The sequence below is a fragment of the Schistocerca nitens genome, chromosome 11 (assembly GCF_023898315.1).
Source record: "Schistocerca nitens isolate TAMUIC-IGC-003100 chromosome 11, iqSchNite1.1, whole genome shotgun sequence".
NCBI lineage: Eukaryota > Metazoa > Arthropoda > Insecta > Orthoptera > Acrididae > Schistocerca > Schistocerca nitens.
The window spans coordinates 57,462,436-57,476,728 of record NC_064624.1 but is presented as its reverse complement, the minus strand read 5'-3'; the positions used below and the strand labels follow the sequence as shown (position 1 = coordinate 57,476,728).

At 44.6% G+C, this 14,293-nt stretch overlaps 1 protein-coding gene across 1 annotated transcript in view; it reads left to right on the top strand.

Moving 5' to 3' along the window:
- Positions 1 to 14,293, top strand: part of LOC126213269 (glycine--tRNA ligase) — a 142,636-nt gene that overhangs the window by 86,248 nt on the left and 42,095 nt on the right. Inside the window, exon 8 of the mRNA XM_049940933.1 lies at positions 3,265 to 3,429. Within this exon, the coding sequence (XP_049796890.1) occupies positions 3,265 to 3,429 (165 nt within the window). The remainder of the gene's footprint in view (positions 1 to 3,264; positions 3,430 to 14,293) is intronic.

The following is a 14,293-nucleotide window of genomic DNA, read 5'->3' as shown; positions in this document are numbered from 1 at the left end:
TTGTTTACCTAACCAATTACATTATGCCCGGAAAAGCTTTCGAGGATAATGGAGAAGGGAAAATGTATCAGCTTGTCAAGTTATAAGTGAAAACCGTTGTGATACTTCTGAAGGTGGAATGTGTGTACCAGTACTGTTGCTGCTAAGACTGTATGGCTGGCAACTTTTAGTGGTGGTAGTATGTATCAAAACAAGGAAATTTGTGTAGTAAATATGGGCTCTAAAAAGCAAACCTTAAGAGCTATGAGCAATTGTTTAATAGAGGAGATTTGTTTTACAGTAACAAAGATGAAGAAGTGGGTATAGCTCCCCAGGTATGCATTTTAGAGGCCCATGTTTCCTAGACATATTTTTCTTATTTTGGTCCATACTATTGCCTCTGGAAGTTGCATACCCTATGTTCTTAGCAAAAACGGTACCAGTACATGTATTCCACTGTCAGACGTGTCAGAATGATTTTTTCTTGTAACTTCCGACTCGTTCATTTCTGGTACAGGGTCGCTGCCTTTAGGGGATGCATTTATCTGTCTGCATCATCCTTGAGAGTTTGTAGATCATCACAGAACTACCCTGTATACACGTACATTAATAAGTGCCGGCATCTATCATTTTGACACTCGGCGGCATTATTGGATGACGTTCTGGACGTGGATTCCTATTCAAAATATTATGTATTCACTACCCTCTACAAATCCCCTTTTAATGGGAATTTCCGAACACCCTCTATTTTAGTAAATTACTGTGCTATTTCTTCCGAACACCCCCTATTCTAGTAATTTACTGTGCTATTTCTTGTAACAGCCTACACCACCCAGTACTACACAAGTCTTGTCAAAAGTAAAATGGCCCATATCTCATAAGGCAGTAGGCTTCCAGACTTGTAATTATAGAACTTTTCTTCTAGTTTTTATGAATACTACCTCTTTAACTCTTGTATGAATATGTCACACTGTGTTTAACCACCTCGTATTGGGAAGCAATTGTGTGTGTGTGTGTGTGTGTGTGTGTGTGTGTGTGTGTGTGTGTGTGTGTGTGTGTCGTACTGGTGCTGGTGTGCTGTCTTGTCAGTCATGTCCACCCCAATGCTCAGCGGCCTGAATTGCCTCTGTAGTTTCGCGAGTGGACTACATTGACAGCGGGAGGTGACGAGACCTCCAGAACGTTTCACTCGTTCTACAAGGGTGGATCACCTCCTGCAACATTTACAAAGATTGCAAAATACTTTTTGAAATCTGAAGCAAGGAAATATGCGTTTACTCGGTACTGAATGTGTTCTGTGATTCTGATACCTTTTCTTTCCATTAGTGTTCATCAATTCTCTCTCTCCTTCAGTCACTTTTCAGTCACGAGTGTTTTGATTAATGGGAACAGGTCAGACGAGAAGAGAATTGAAGCTTTCGAATTGTGGCACTACAGAAGAATGCTGAAGAGTTGGATGGGTAGATCAAATAACTAACGAATAGGTACTGAAAGTAACAGAGGTGACAAGAAATTTGTGGCACAATCTGACTAAGAGAAGGGAATGGTTGATAGGACATGTAATGATCTACCGTATCTTGCTTCGTTGCTGGCGTTTTCGTTGTAGCTGTGAGGCACCGTCGTAGCAAGTGGAAAGGTGCGTCGATCTTAGAGCGTGAGATACGGTAACCTTAAGTCATTGACGACACACACAGCGGTCACGGTAGCACCTGATTCCAGAATAGCTGCAGTAGTTATGATCTACGAACTACCCCCTCTTGACCAGGTCCCTAAAACTTAACTCGTAACGTGATCCCTTCGAAGCAAATCGTCATAAAGATAGTCTATAAAGGCTTCGTACAACGATAAGAAATGTTACAGTTTATGGAATAATAACAGATACGACCAAACCGTCTTGTTTCTTCTGTTCTATTTAAAGTAACTTTGTTCACAGTTTTATTTCGCATTCAGCACTCATTCACACGCTGATGTGGAGTATATGCGAGTGCCTGAACCCTAACTCCCAAGTTCCATCGAAACCCTTTGATGAACAGTTTTGGTTGCTCGACACCAACAGTCAATGATAATGATACAGTATTTTGTTATTGACCCTTCTAGTTTAGCCACCGCCCTCCACGAATGTATGTTAGGCGTAAGACGATTACACACTTTTCTCTCCGGTCTGCTATTATTAAGGGTTTGTGTAAAAGTTAACGTTTTTCTCCTTTTCATAAATCGGAGCCCGCTCTCTGCGATATAATTAAAAAAAACAAATGGTCTCAATACCGCGTACCTCGTGAGATACGTATAGATTTATCCTGGAATTGACTGCCCTGTAGGTGTATTCAATTTAATGACCACACTTCGCTATCCGCGATTTTGTGTAACTAAATGTCCTTTTGTTACTCTGATTGTATACCGTAGTTATTTAAAACTCGCCTCTATATTTTTTCACAATGCACAATTAGCGTTTCTTTACTTGTTTATTTCTAAGAGTAAACAAAAAATGACGCTGTATCATTGGCTTCGTAGATATAAAGCAAAATGCCTCAATATGTCCAGTTTTACCTCTTCTTATAGGGTCGGCTACCTTACTCATTAATTTACTACATATTATTTCCTATAACACTAAACAGGTATTGCCATCATATTTTAATTGTATTCGAAAGCATGTTATTATTAATATGACCAACCAAATCGTAACAAATCGTGCGGTGTGCGTTTTTAACGATAGCTTTACACTTGCCCAGCCTTTATTCGTGCAATATTATATATAAATATACAGACAGGACCGAAAGATCGATCTCTCTACCGTAACCGATAGAAGCAAATACGCTATTCGAGTTCTGTTACATCTATCTTGACTCTTATTGTTACAATGAACCATTGAGGAAATGCCAGTTTGGTGGTGGAGGTAAGGTTCAGGGATAAAAAGACGAAGGCGTGAATACAGTAAGCACTTTCAAATGTATGTCGGTTGCCATACTTAATGCAGAGACGAAGAGACTCTCACAGGATGGACTAGTGGGGGAGCTGCACCAGTCTTCGGATTGGAGACCAAACAGTTGTGTACTGCACTACTGTGTTTCCAACCTACACAAAATTTGTCTCCTTTGTGCAGGAATGCTATTTTTGTGTGTTTCATAATTTATGCTAACAATTGTGTATTATATGTCGTATGTAAATGTGTTACACACCAGTCAGAGGAGGACACCAATTCTAGAAACCTGTAACATCGTTTAATCACTTACCTCAATTTGCCAATTTACTTGTACACGAGACTTAGACCGATCCGTTTTGCCACAGGGCCTGGTGGCGAACGAGACACTGGGCTACTTCCTGGCGCGCATTCAGCTGTTCCTGGAGCGAGTGGGCGTGGACCGCCGCCGGCTGCGGTTCCGTCAGCACATGGCCAACGAGATGGCCCACTACGCCCGCGACTGTTGGGACGCCGAGCTGCTCACGTCCTATGTGAGTAACCGCACACCTGCTACTCTGCAATGGTAACTGAGACTCTAGATTGTTTGTAAGTACCTTCAGGATTTCAAAAGATTCCTGTACAAAACCTGTGAGTCGTACAGAAAAATGATACACGTCATTAGATAGAGCACTCTCCAATTTTAAAGTGCACGGCTAGGGATACACCTGTCGAAACATATTTTATAAAGTTGTGTCCACACGATGCCTCTTACCTCGTGCACAATCACAGAGGCACGGCAATAAGAGTGCCCACAGAAATTTGTGGAAGGAACACGTGTACACGGAGGCACTATTGTGTCCACAAATTGCCTCGTCGCACGAGCAGTCTGTTCTGGATCACTGTCTTTGCTCGGTAGCTTGAGCTGTATTTAGACGAAAAGGCGACAGAAAAAGAAAACGCAAAAGTGACTGTAGATAAAGTAGGGAGGTTCTTAATCTGTGTCGCCCGAGGCTTCCCGACAGACGAGTTGTGTTTTGTGGTTCTCGGGTGAGATGTCAGATGTCGTCGTGAAATTTCCACAATATTACATGGGTGCAGCTGACCGACATTTTCAGGTGCGGCACACGCAGTGCTGAGGCTGTGACCGTAGCTTCCTATTTACGACAGTCTGAGAAGAAACTACACGGGCGTGAATTTACCAAGTTCGATGACCGATACCGCAGATATGCCTATCGGTTGCGAGAGAGACGGCGACGGCACCTGTCAGATGACGAACGCATGCACAGTGGCTTCAGTCGTAGTGCACTATCGTCGCTCGCCCCGGTACCCTCCGTCGGGAGCCGCCGTCTGAAATACCTGTCCACACTGGCGTGTGCCCATCTCCGCCATTGTCAGTCGGACATACGTGTCACCACCGCATCGTCGTCTGCCATACAGTTGACAGTTCTGGTTTGTTGTCACTGTGATTATAATGTGACCGGCGATGGATCCTGTGCCGTGCCGAGTCGGTATGTCACTGTTAAGTAGATTAGTCGAGCTGCAAGTTCCCACCACTTCTTTAATAATGCTCTCCCAGCACAAAGATGCCGGCAAGAGAATGTTGCTGTTTTTGTACTCCCTATTGTGTCTCGTACTGAGACAATGCTTGGCCACTGCAGATTTCTCCGGCCGATCCAGACACGTTTGTCGTCGATGTTCGACTAATATGTCCACGGTGGTGTGACGAGTTTATCCGACGTGTGACGTCCTGCAGCTATGGGAATCTTTTAGAAAACGGATAGTACAAACGGGAGATTTGCCGTGCCTTTCACTCTGGCGTGTGCTAATCAGAGTGAGGAGTTGGAAGAAACTGAAGAACAAAGAGGAATGGTGATCTCGCCATATGTCAGCAATGTCTCTTTGAAAATTAGGAAGATTATTGGAGAAACATAAAGCTAACTGTATCTTTCATCCGACAACAAAACTCGAGAGTTCTCTTAGTCTCAGTTTAAGGAGGCCCGGCACCTCTAAGATTCCCTGTAACTGCGGGACGTCATACTTCGGACAGAGTTGTACCGCGGAGGACAGACGTGTAGAATTTTGACGACACACGTGTCTGGACTGGCCACAGAAATCTGCAGCGGCTGAGCATTCTCAGTACGGGACACAGTACTGAGTACAAAAATACCAAAATTCTCTTGCCGACAACTTTGTGCTGGGAGAGTGTTATTAGAAAAGTGGTGGAAATTTGCTGCTAGACTATTCTTAACAGGGACACAGGATACCGACTCGGAACCACGGGATCCGGCACTGGCCGTGTGAAAATCACGGCGACCACAAAGAAGTAGTGGCGGTTCTACCGGGGATGACGCTGCTGTGGAGACAGGCATTCGGTCGACAGTGGTGAGGACGGACACGTGCCAGTGCAGACACACATTTTGGACACAGCGCACCGGGGTCACCGACGGCAGCACGCGGTACAACTGACGACAACTGCGTGACAATTCGTCGTGGTGCCGTCTCTCTTGCTACCGATCGCCATACCTGTACTGCCGGTCACCAACCTGTGCGATTTCTTCTCAGACTGTCAAAAATAGGAGGCTTCGGTCACAGCCTCGGCAGTACATTCGCCGCACCTGTAGGCGTCACCAGTCAGTTGCACCGCGCTGAAATGTTGTGCAAATTTCACGACATCTGACATCTCACCCGAGAACACTTACAGGTTCTTCGTTGTTATGTGAAGGTTCATTAATTTTCAGTGCATTATTTGTATTTTATTTTATAAAAAGATGTCGTTTATGCAGTATTAATCGTGAAAGATTATGTATCACTTAATGTTCTTGGACTTGGCAAATTTGGGGTTTTCATACATGGCGGTTGTTTTTTCCAATTTTGTATTATCGTCATCATCGATGTCTTAATTTCTATTTCTAGTAGTTTGTTGAGGAGCTACACGTATCGTATAATTTGTTTTGTTCAGATGTCGGGCTCCTCAGTTTTTGTGTTATTATGCTACCGTAGCACAAATATTTGTCCACAGATTTCACACACACTTTTTTTATAAAGTTCTGGTGGCATATTCTTTTCTACTTTCCTGCTTTGAAACTAGTAGTATCTTATTCTTGACAGTAATATATTTGTAGTATTTTTATCTAATACTTGACACCCAGGGCAACACATCTCACATTTTTATTCGAGTAATCCTTGTCTCTAATTATACATAAATTTAAATGTGCTTCTTTTGGAGTCTACACGTATTATAGCGCACAAATTGCTTCACAGGAGAAAGTCGACACACTGTGGAATCGAGCACGTGGTTCCCAGCTGACTGTCATCTACTAAAAAGTGCAAAGTTTCCCACTTTTGGTGACCTCAATTTCCAGGAAGTCACACGTGCATAGATGTGCACACATAGTTGCACTGTAGAAAATCTATTTGCTTGTGCAAAGCTGAACAGCAAGAAACGGCATCGTGTGGATGCACCTTAAAGGAGTCAGTCGTGGCTGTTTGACGACAGTTGGGTACCGTATATCGGGTAAAAAGACAAAACAATCTGTGGGTGGTACAACACATTCTGGGAGACTGGCTGCTTAGATGGTGGGAAGAAGACAGAGCGGCTGGGACTGACAGCAGAGGAGGTGAATATGTGTGAGAATTATTTGTCAGGAGCATAAAGAAGTTGACGACGCATGTGAGGAGTGAATTGCAGGTACCGGAGTTGACTCTGGTGCATTCTACACAAGTGTCTGACAAGGTGTGCATATCATGGGACAGCTGGGAAATCCGGGGAAAAAAAAGAAAAAAAACCCGGAAATATTTTCATCTGGAAAAAAACCTGAAGTTTTTTCATCAGAAAAAAAACATGAATTTTTTAGTATTCCAAGGAGGAGGCGATGCTGTAATGGTGTGGTCATGTTTTTCATGGAGGGGGCTTGCACTGCTTGTTGTTTTGTGTGGCACTATCACATCACAGGCCTGCATTGCTGTTGAAGAGCTATTCGGGGATGGCGATTGCATCTTTCAGCACGTTCGAGCGCCTGTTCATAATGCACAGCCTGTGGCAGGATGGTTACACGACAATAACGTCCCTGTAATGGACTGGCCTGCACGAGTCCTGACCTGAATCCCATAGAACACCTTTGAGGTGTTTTGGAACGCTGACTTCGTGTCAGGCCTCACCGACTGACACCGATACCTCGCCTAAGTGCAGCAATCCGTGAAGAATGGGGTGCCATTCCCCAAGAAACCTTCCAGCACCTGATTGAACGTATGCCTGCGAGTGTGGAAGCTATCATCGAGGCTAAGGGTGGGCCAACACCGTATTGAATTCCGGCATTACCGATGGAGGGTGCCACGAACTTGTAAATAATTTTCAGCCAGGTGTCTGGATACTTTTGATCACATAGTGTATGTTCTTTTTGCATGTTGTCCACATATAAAGACCTGTCCATTGAGGATCGAATACCAGTGATGGAACAGGCATTTCTTTGGGTTTCTTTGCTAGCTCCGATGTCCAGGTTAGTGCGATGAAAGCTGGGGCAGATGTTCAAATTGTGCTCCACTTGACACTATGTGTGTCAGTTTGCACACTTCATTTACTTTCGTTTATTGACATTTGCTAGCATCATCTCCTGTCACCTTCTGTGTCAATACTATCACACTTTCTCGTTCTCATCACAGAAATTAATATAATTAACACTGAGTTCTCACAGCTTCCCTTTAAGGTGTCTTTCCACGATTGGTTTTGTAATCACTTTTCACGCTTGAACTGTGAAATACTGACACGCACCTCTTTGAATTGGAGTGTGCCTACCTAGTCAAATAAGCAATTTAATTTCCTGTACGGCCAGGCAGGGTGGTGATTCTTCTGGAAAACCTGGAAATCTCAGGGAATTACATTTTAGCTGGAAAAATCTCAGAAATCTTGGGAATTTCAGGAATTTCATAAAATCTCAGGGAATTCTGTGTTTTTAACTTAATATTTAGATTGAATTTTATTGAGTTTTAAAATACAATGGCAAATCAGAAAGTCTTTGCCCCTATTTTTTAGCCAAATTATGGCTGTAAATGTGGAGTTAACATATCCATTCCCAGAATTTGTGTGTGCCAGCCTTATCTGCCGGTAGCTCTATCACATGGTGCTGCTGCCAAGTGTTAAAAATGGGGGTTGTGTTTCACATGTCCATGGCATTACAGCAACGGAAGCGATTCGTTTTCTATGGAGCGAGGGACAAACGTTGGTGGAGACTGACAGGGAAATGCAGCCCACATATGGGGGAAAACTGTTTCAATTTGAGAACTGTGAGGAGGAGGAGGTGGTGGTGGTGGTGGTGGTGGTGGTGGTGGTGGTGCTGGTGCTGGTGTTGTGAATTCAATGAAGGATGTGAAGTCTTGTATGACAATAAGCGATTGGGGGAGTTGCATTTGTCACTGACTGTTGACATCATTTCCAGTGTGGATGCAATGGTGAAATCTGATTGGCATGTGCATGTCACGGCCTTTCCCCAGGAGCTTGGCATATCGAATGGGAATGTTTACGACATTGTTCACGTGTCCTTAGGATACCGGAAGGTTTCATGGCAGTGGATGGTTGAAGAGTTGGATAAGAGGATGAAAGGTAACCGAATAATGTCTTCACTGAATCGTCTGGAATTGTACTCCGAGGAGGGTGAAGGTTTCCTGGACCTCATTATTACCGGTGATGAAACGTGGATACTGCATTTCTTGCTGGAATCTGAGCAGCAGAGCACAGTGTGGAAACGTGTGTTCGCCTGTGACAAAAGAATTCCATTCTGTGGCATCTATTTGGAAATTGATGTTAGTGGCCATCTGGGATAGCCGTGGACCCACGAGGTGCAACCACCAATGCCGACAGTTGTTATTCCGCACTGTCACATCTGAAGACTCCCACCAGGAGAAGGTGCCGAGGGATTCCGGATGTGGACAATGTGACTGTGCTCGGTGACAATGTGAGACCGTGTGTGGAGATCTGAACTGACGAAAAGTTACGGGCATTTCACTGGGAGATTCTGGACCACCCACGGTACAGTCCAGACATTGCCCCTAGTGATTTCCACGTTTTTAGACCGCTGAAGAAGTTCCTGGGAGGACAGTGATTCACAGGTAACGTCAAAGCCGAGACGGCGGTCCGACGGTGGTTCCACAGTCTGCCAGACGAGCTTTACCGCCGAGGCGTCTCAAATTTAGTGCTGTGACTGGACAGATGTGTGAACCGGTGTGGTGACTATGTGGAGAAATAGTGTGAGACATGTAGAGCAGGATGTGTATTTGTTATTACCTCTATGTACCATACTTTGGCTACCAAAAAATAGGTCTGAAGACTTTCTGAGGTGCCCTCGTGCTGAATATTTCAAAGTGTGTTAATTATAGGAATATTATTCCACCTAAATTATCGACGTTCAAATACTGCAGTTAAACTATTGTTTATGGCTGACATATAGCCCAGCTGAAAGGGGGGAGAAGTCATTCTTGTGGTATGCTGCGCCCCCCCCCCCCCCCTCCCAATCACCATTAGTTTACCAGGAGCTTCTCGACACTGTCTTCCTCCTCACACTCGGAATTCTCGGGGAATTTTTTTTTCCAAATTTGAATAGCCACCCTGCCAGATAATCAGTTTGCCTTGCCAAGTAATATACTCAATACATTATGTTTGTTTATGTTGAGTGAAACTGTATTTTCAGTGTTAATTTTACAGTCTTGCTGACATTTTTAAATTGGAAATGGAGACTGCAAGTGTAAAAAATTTTGTTTTGCTTTTCAATGTTAATGGAAACAATAGTTTCTCCAGTCTAGAGGCACACTATCTGATGAGAAGTATCGAGACACGTATTAGTGGAAATTAATACGTGATCTGTCCGCCCTTCACTTTTATGACGACTCAGAGACACTGTCAGTGAGGTATCTGAACATCTCTGGAAGATTGACAGCCCATTCTTCCTCAAGAGCCAAACTTGGGGAGGGTTGTCACAGGGGACACTCGTGTCTGCAGTGAAGTTAAGACTCCTTCTCGACCGAAAGGTGTTCCGTCGGTTTCAGCGTAGGATTCAGGGTAGGGCAGTCCATTGCAGGAATGTTCTTCTCCACAAACTGTTGCCTCACAGATGCTGCTTTATGACAGGGTGCATTGTCTTGTCAATACATACAGTTATCTCTAGACTCCTCACAGTACACAATGCTGTGAAATGTGTTTGTATGCTTCTGAATTTAGGAGTTTGTTAAGCACATTAAAGGGACCACCTAACTAAAAAAAGACGCCTGTACTGTATTCCACTGTTGGTGCCACACAGGGTAGTGGGTAACATTCTCCAGGCATTTGGCAAATCCAAACCCTCCCATCAGATTACCACAGGATACGGTGTGAAGCATCGTGTCGAATCGCTCATTTCCTGACGTCCACTGTCCGGTAGTGTCGCTGTCTATTCCACTTCGAGGGTCACCTATTATCGAATGCAGAAATTTGCAGCTTACTGGGACCTGCTCGGCTGTCGGACCCCGTTCTGTGTAACTCGATGCCGGCAGTAATCGTGTTGGCCTTACTGCCGGTAGCACTCGTGAACTCGCATGTGATTTCTTCCGCCAATTTCGTGTGACATTTTATGATCGCCCTCAACAGTGCTCGGAGGTCCCCGTCCGTCGGTACGAGAGTGTCGAAATGTCCCCGACAGATCTGTCGCTCGTGTGGCGCCGGACGACAAGTCGTCATTCGGAGTCTTCGAACTCTCCTGACTGGCCCGTTCCCCCATTACTGCTCGTCTACCGACAGCAGAATACTCGCCACCTCCTTTCGAACTGGCGTGTCTGCCTCTTGTGGTGACACGAGGTTCCACTTTTTATTACCAAAATAGTACAGTCTTCAGTTAAGTTCAGTACCATCGAACACACGTACACTGCCGGAAAAAAATTTGCAACGCCAAAAAATAATTAATGTACAGTAATGAAATTTTGCAAAAAAATTTGTCTAGGCAACATATTTAAGTGATTAACATTGCTGGGTCACAGGTTAACGTAAGCGTGAGGCAAGCCGTTGCAAACGTGAAATGCAGGTACATTAATAACTGGAGTAACTGCCAGAATGTGGAATGCGAGCACGTGCGCGCTGCAACGTTTCCCGTTTATGTGTGTGTGCGAGACGACTTGACTGTCGCACCACGAGTAGGGAACACTGCGTGGGGAATCTGTCAGTTTGATGTGGTGTAAGTCCGGTTACTCCGTATCACGGCTGCGCACGAACTCACTCTTCTCGACTTCGCGTCTGGGGAGGGCGATGCTGTAAGAGTGTGTCTCACTATCTCCAGCTACTAAGTGACGCACACATCTCGGACGATAATCTTCTGTATTGTTAATTGTGAAGATAGATACAATTATCAATTACTCATAGCTGCCCGTACTGAACTCGACTTGAGATCTAAGATTTACAGTCTCTATTTATCTTGAGCGTTTACATAGCAGTGTGTCCAGTTTCTCTGAGGTGTTCGTAACACCTTCAAGGGACACCATTAAGGAATAAACGTCGACGTCCAGTAAGCGGTGTCGCACTAACCACGCAGCACCTTACCCCTGCCGTGTTATGTCACTGCGGGTGCACCGTCTGCACAGACCGCATATTGGGTTGCACACAGTATATTTTTCACACTACATACGTCATTTTCACAAATAACACGTTTTACTCTACAGTGCATTGCATTGTACAGGTGCTGGATGTCAATTTGTGGCACGGAGTTCCACGTCTGTTGCACTCGGTCGATCTCTACAGGGGCTGTTAATGCCATTTGTAGATGGCACTGTTGTTGTCGTCGTCGTCTGATGATGGTGTCCCGTATGTGGTCGATTGGAGACAGACCTGGTGATGAAGCAGGCTGAGGCAACACATTGACACCCTGTAGAAAATGTGGGATTATTACAGTGATGTACAGGCGAGTGTTATCCTGTTGGAAAACACCCCCTGGAATGTTGTTAATGAATGGCAGCACCACAGGTTGAATCACCAGCCAGATGTCCAGGATGCAGGGGATCACCACAAGAGTGCTCCTGCTGTCATACAAAGTCACACTCCAGGCAGTATCTCCAGGTTGCACCCCCAACGTAGCTAGCACACAGACAGATTTGGCGCGGGCCCTGGAGTAGTCTCCTAACTGACACACGGCCGTCACCAGCACGGAGACCGAACCGGCTTTCGTCAGAAAACACGAAAGACCTCCACCCTTCCCTGAGGTGAGCTCTAGCTTGGCGCCACCGAAGTCACAAATGGAGGTGCTTTGAGGTCAGTGGAATGCACGATACAGGGCCTCTGGCTCGGAGCTGCCCTCGAAGTAACGAATATGTAACAGTTGGTCCTGTCACTTCCTGCTCACATTGCTGCTGCAGGTGCAGTACAACGCTACGCAGGCGTGTGCCGAATGTGGGGTCTTCCCCCTCGGTAGTGCCACGTGGCTGTCAGAGCCCGGTCTCGCGACCGTAAATTCTCGCGACCACTGCTGCCAGTAAAATCCTGTACGGTGGCTACACTCTTGCCGAGTCTTTCTGCGGTATCGCAGAAGGAACATCTGGCCTCTCGTCGTCCTATTAGGTGACCTCATTTGGACTTGTGAGGTGTCGATAGTGGCATTTTTGTCACCTTAAAGGCATTCTCGACTAACATTGCCGTGTCTGAGCTCAAAAGTAATTAGTGCTCTCGACCGTTACACTGTACATTTAAAGCAAACTTGATTTGCAGCCTCATAGTGACATTACTACCCTTATGCGACTGGCACAAAATTTGATTAGGTGTCATCTGTCAGGTGTTGAAACCGGCCTGCCAACTTTTGTTTTTGTCTCTCAACTCCTTCTCCGTGTTAAGATTTTTTTCCATTAGTACAAATGAATGTGTGCGATTACATTATAAAAATATCCGTGCTATTGCCGGCCTGGCAGTGTCTCACGATAGCACGTGTATTTCTCCCATAATCGGGCCAACTTGTGCTCGGCAGATATCGTTAGCATATTTTTTCTAAATGAGTTTCAGATTTCTAAATTATTAAAAGCACATTAAAATCGTACTTTCACATAAGAGTAATGCAGCCATCTGCATCTGCACAAGACGTAGAGCGTTAAAGTTCAAATGGTTCAAATGGCTCTGAGCACTAAAACATCTGAGGTCATAAGTCCCCTAGAACTTAAAACTACTTAAACATAACTAACCTAAGGACATCACACACATCCGTGCCCGAGGCAGGATTCGAACCTGCGACCGTAGTGGTCGCGTGGTTCCGGGCTGAATCGCTTAGAATGTTCCACATTTTGAGAGGTGGTAGTATGTACCAAAACAAGAAATAATGTTCAGTAAATGTAGGCTCTAAAATGCATACCTTAAGAGCAGTCAGCAGTTGTTTATCTTTGCTACTGGGAAACGTCTCTCTTCTACTGTAAGCTTTTTGCTGTTACCAATGACCTACGGAATGCAGTAGAGGAATGAGGGTAGATTCCTCTGTTATTGTCAAGAGGTGCAACAGTCAGTAAACATCTGTTAGTGGTGTTACTATGTACCTTATTCACAGTTCTGGGTAAGTGCAGCATATTGATAAATTCTAATGAAACCTGTTTGTGTTTTGATAAGTCAGAGTCTGATACCTGCTGAAACAAATGGCTCGGTAATTGTGCAGATAATACCCTGCATTCTGAATATTTTTTGGTGTACGGGAAACAGGCTCAACAGTAGCGTCCGTTTGCCAGACTGTAACAGAACATACTGTCTGAAATTTTCTGTGTAGAATAGTAAGCTTCTCTTATGCTGGTAAGTGCAAAGATAGAACTGCAGTGGAAAGACGTTTCACAAACTTTTCAAAGCACAGACTGGTTCGGTTCAAACTATTATATGTGCTGCACCTACCCAGAACTGTGACTAAAGTTTACAGCAACAACACTAACATATGTTAAGTGTGTGCTGTATCTGTGGACAGTAACACAGGAATGTGTCCTCATTTGTTTACTGCACTCTGTAGATCATTAGTAATAAGAAAGAGCTGTTTCATAGTAAATAAGGTGAACGAGTGCTCATAGCTCGTAAGGTATGCATTTTAGAGTCTGTTTACTAGACAGTTTTGTCTCATTTTGGTTCGTACAAACACCTCTCAAATTAAGGAATATTTTTTAACACTCCTCATACACATGTGTTATCAACACTGAGAATAATTGCTCTTTAAATTTTTGCCTGTCACATTTTATTTGAATGTTAATCAAAATTAGTGGGCATCTCGTGTACAAAAACACACATCTCTTTTACTCACCTGCCGCCACTGACAAATCTCCCCAGGCAGATCAGTTAACGGGAGTTGTCAGGTGTGGCGATGCTCTCTCTCGGCCACATGTGAGACTCCATAGGAAAGTGTTTCACAGCAGTGGCACAGTACTGCAGTCGGGATAGTAAGGGACCGTAGGAAC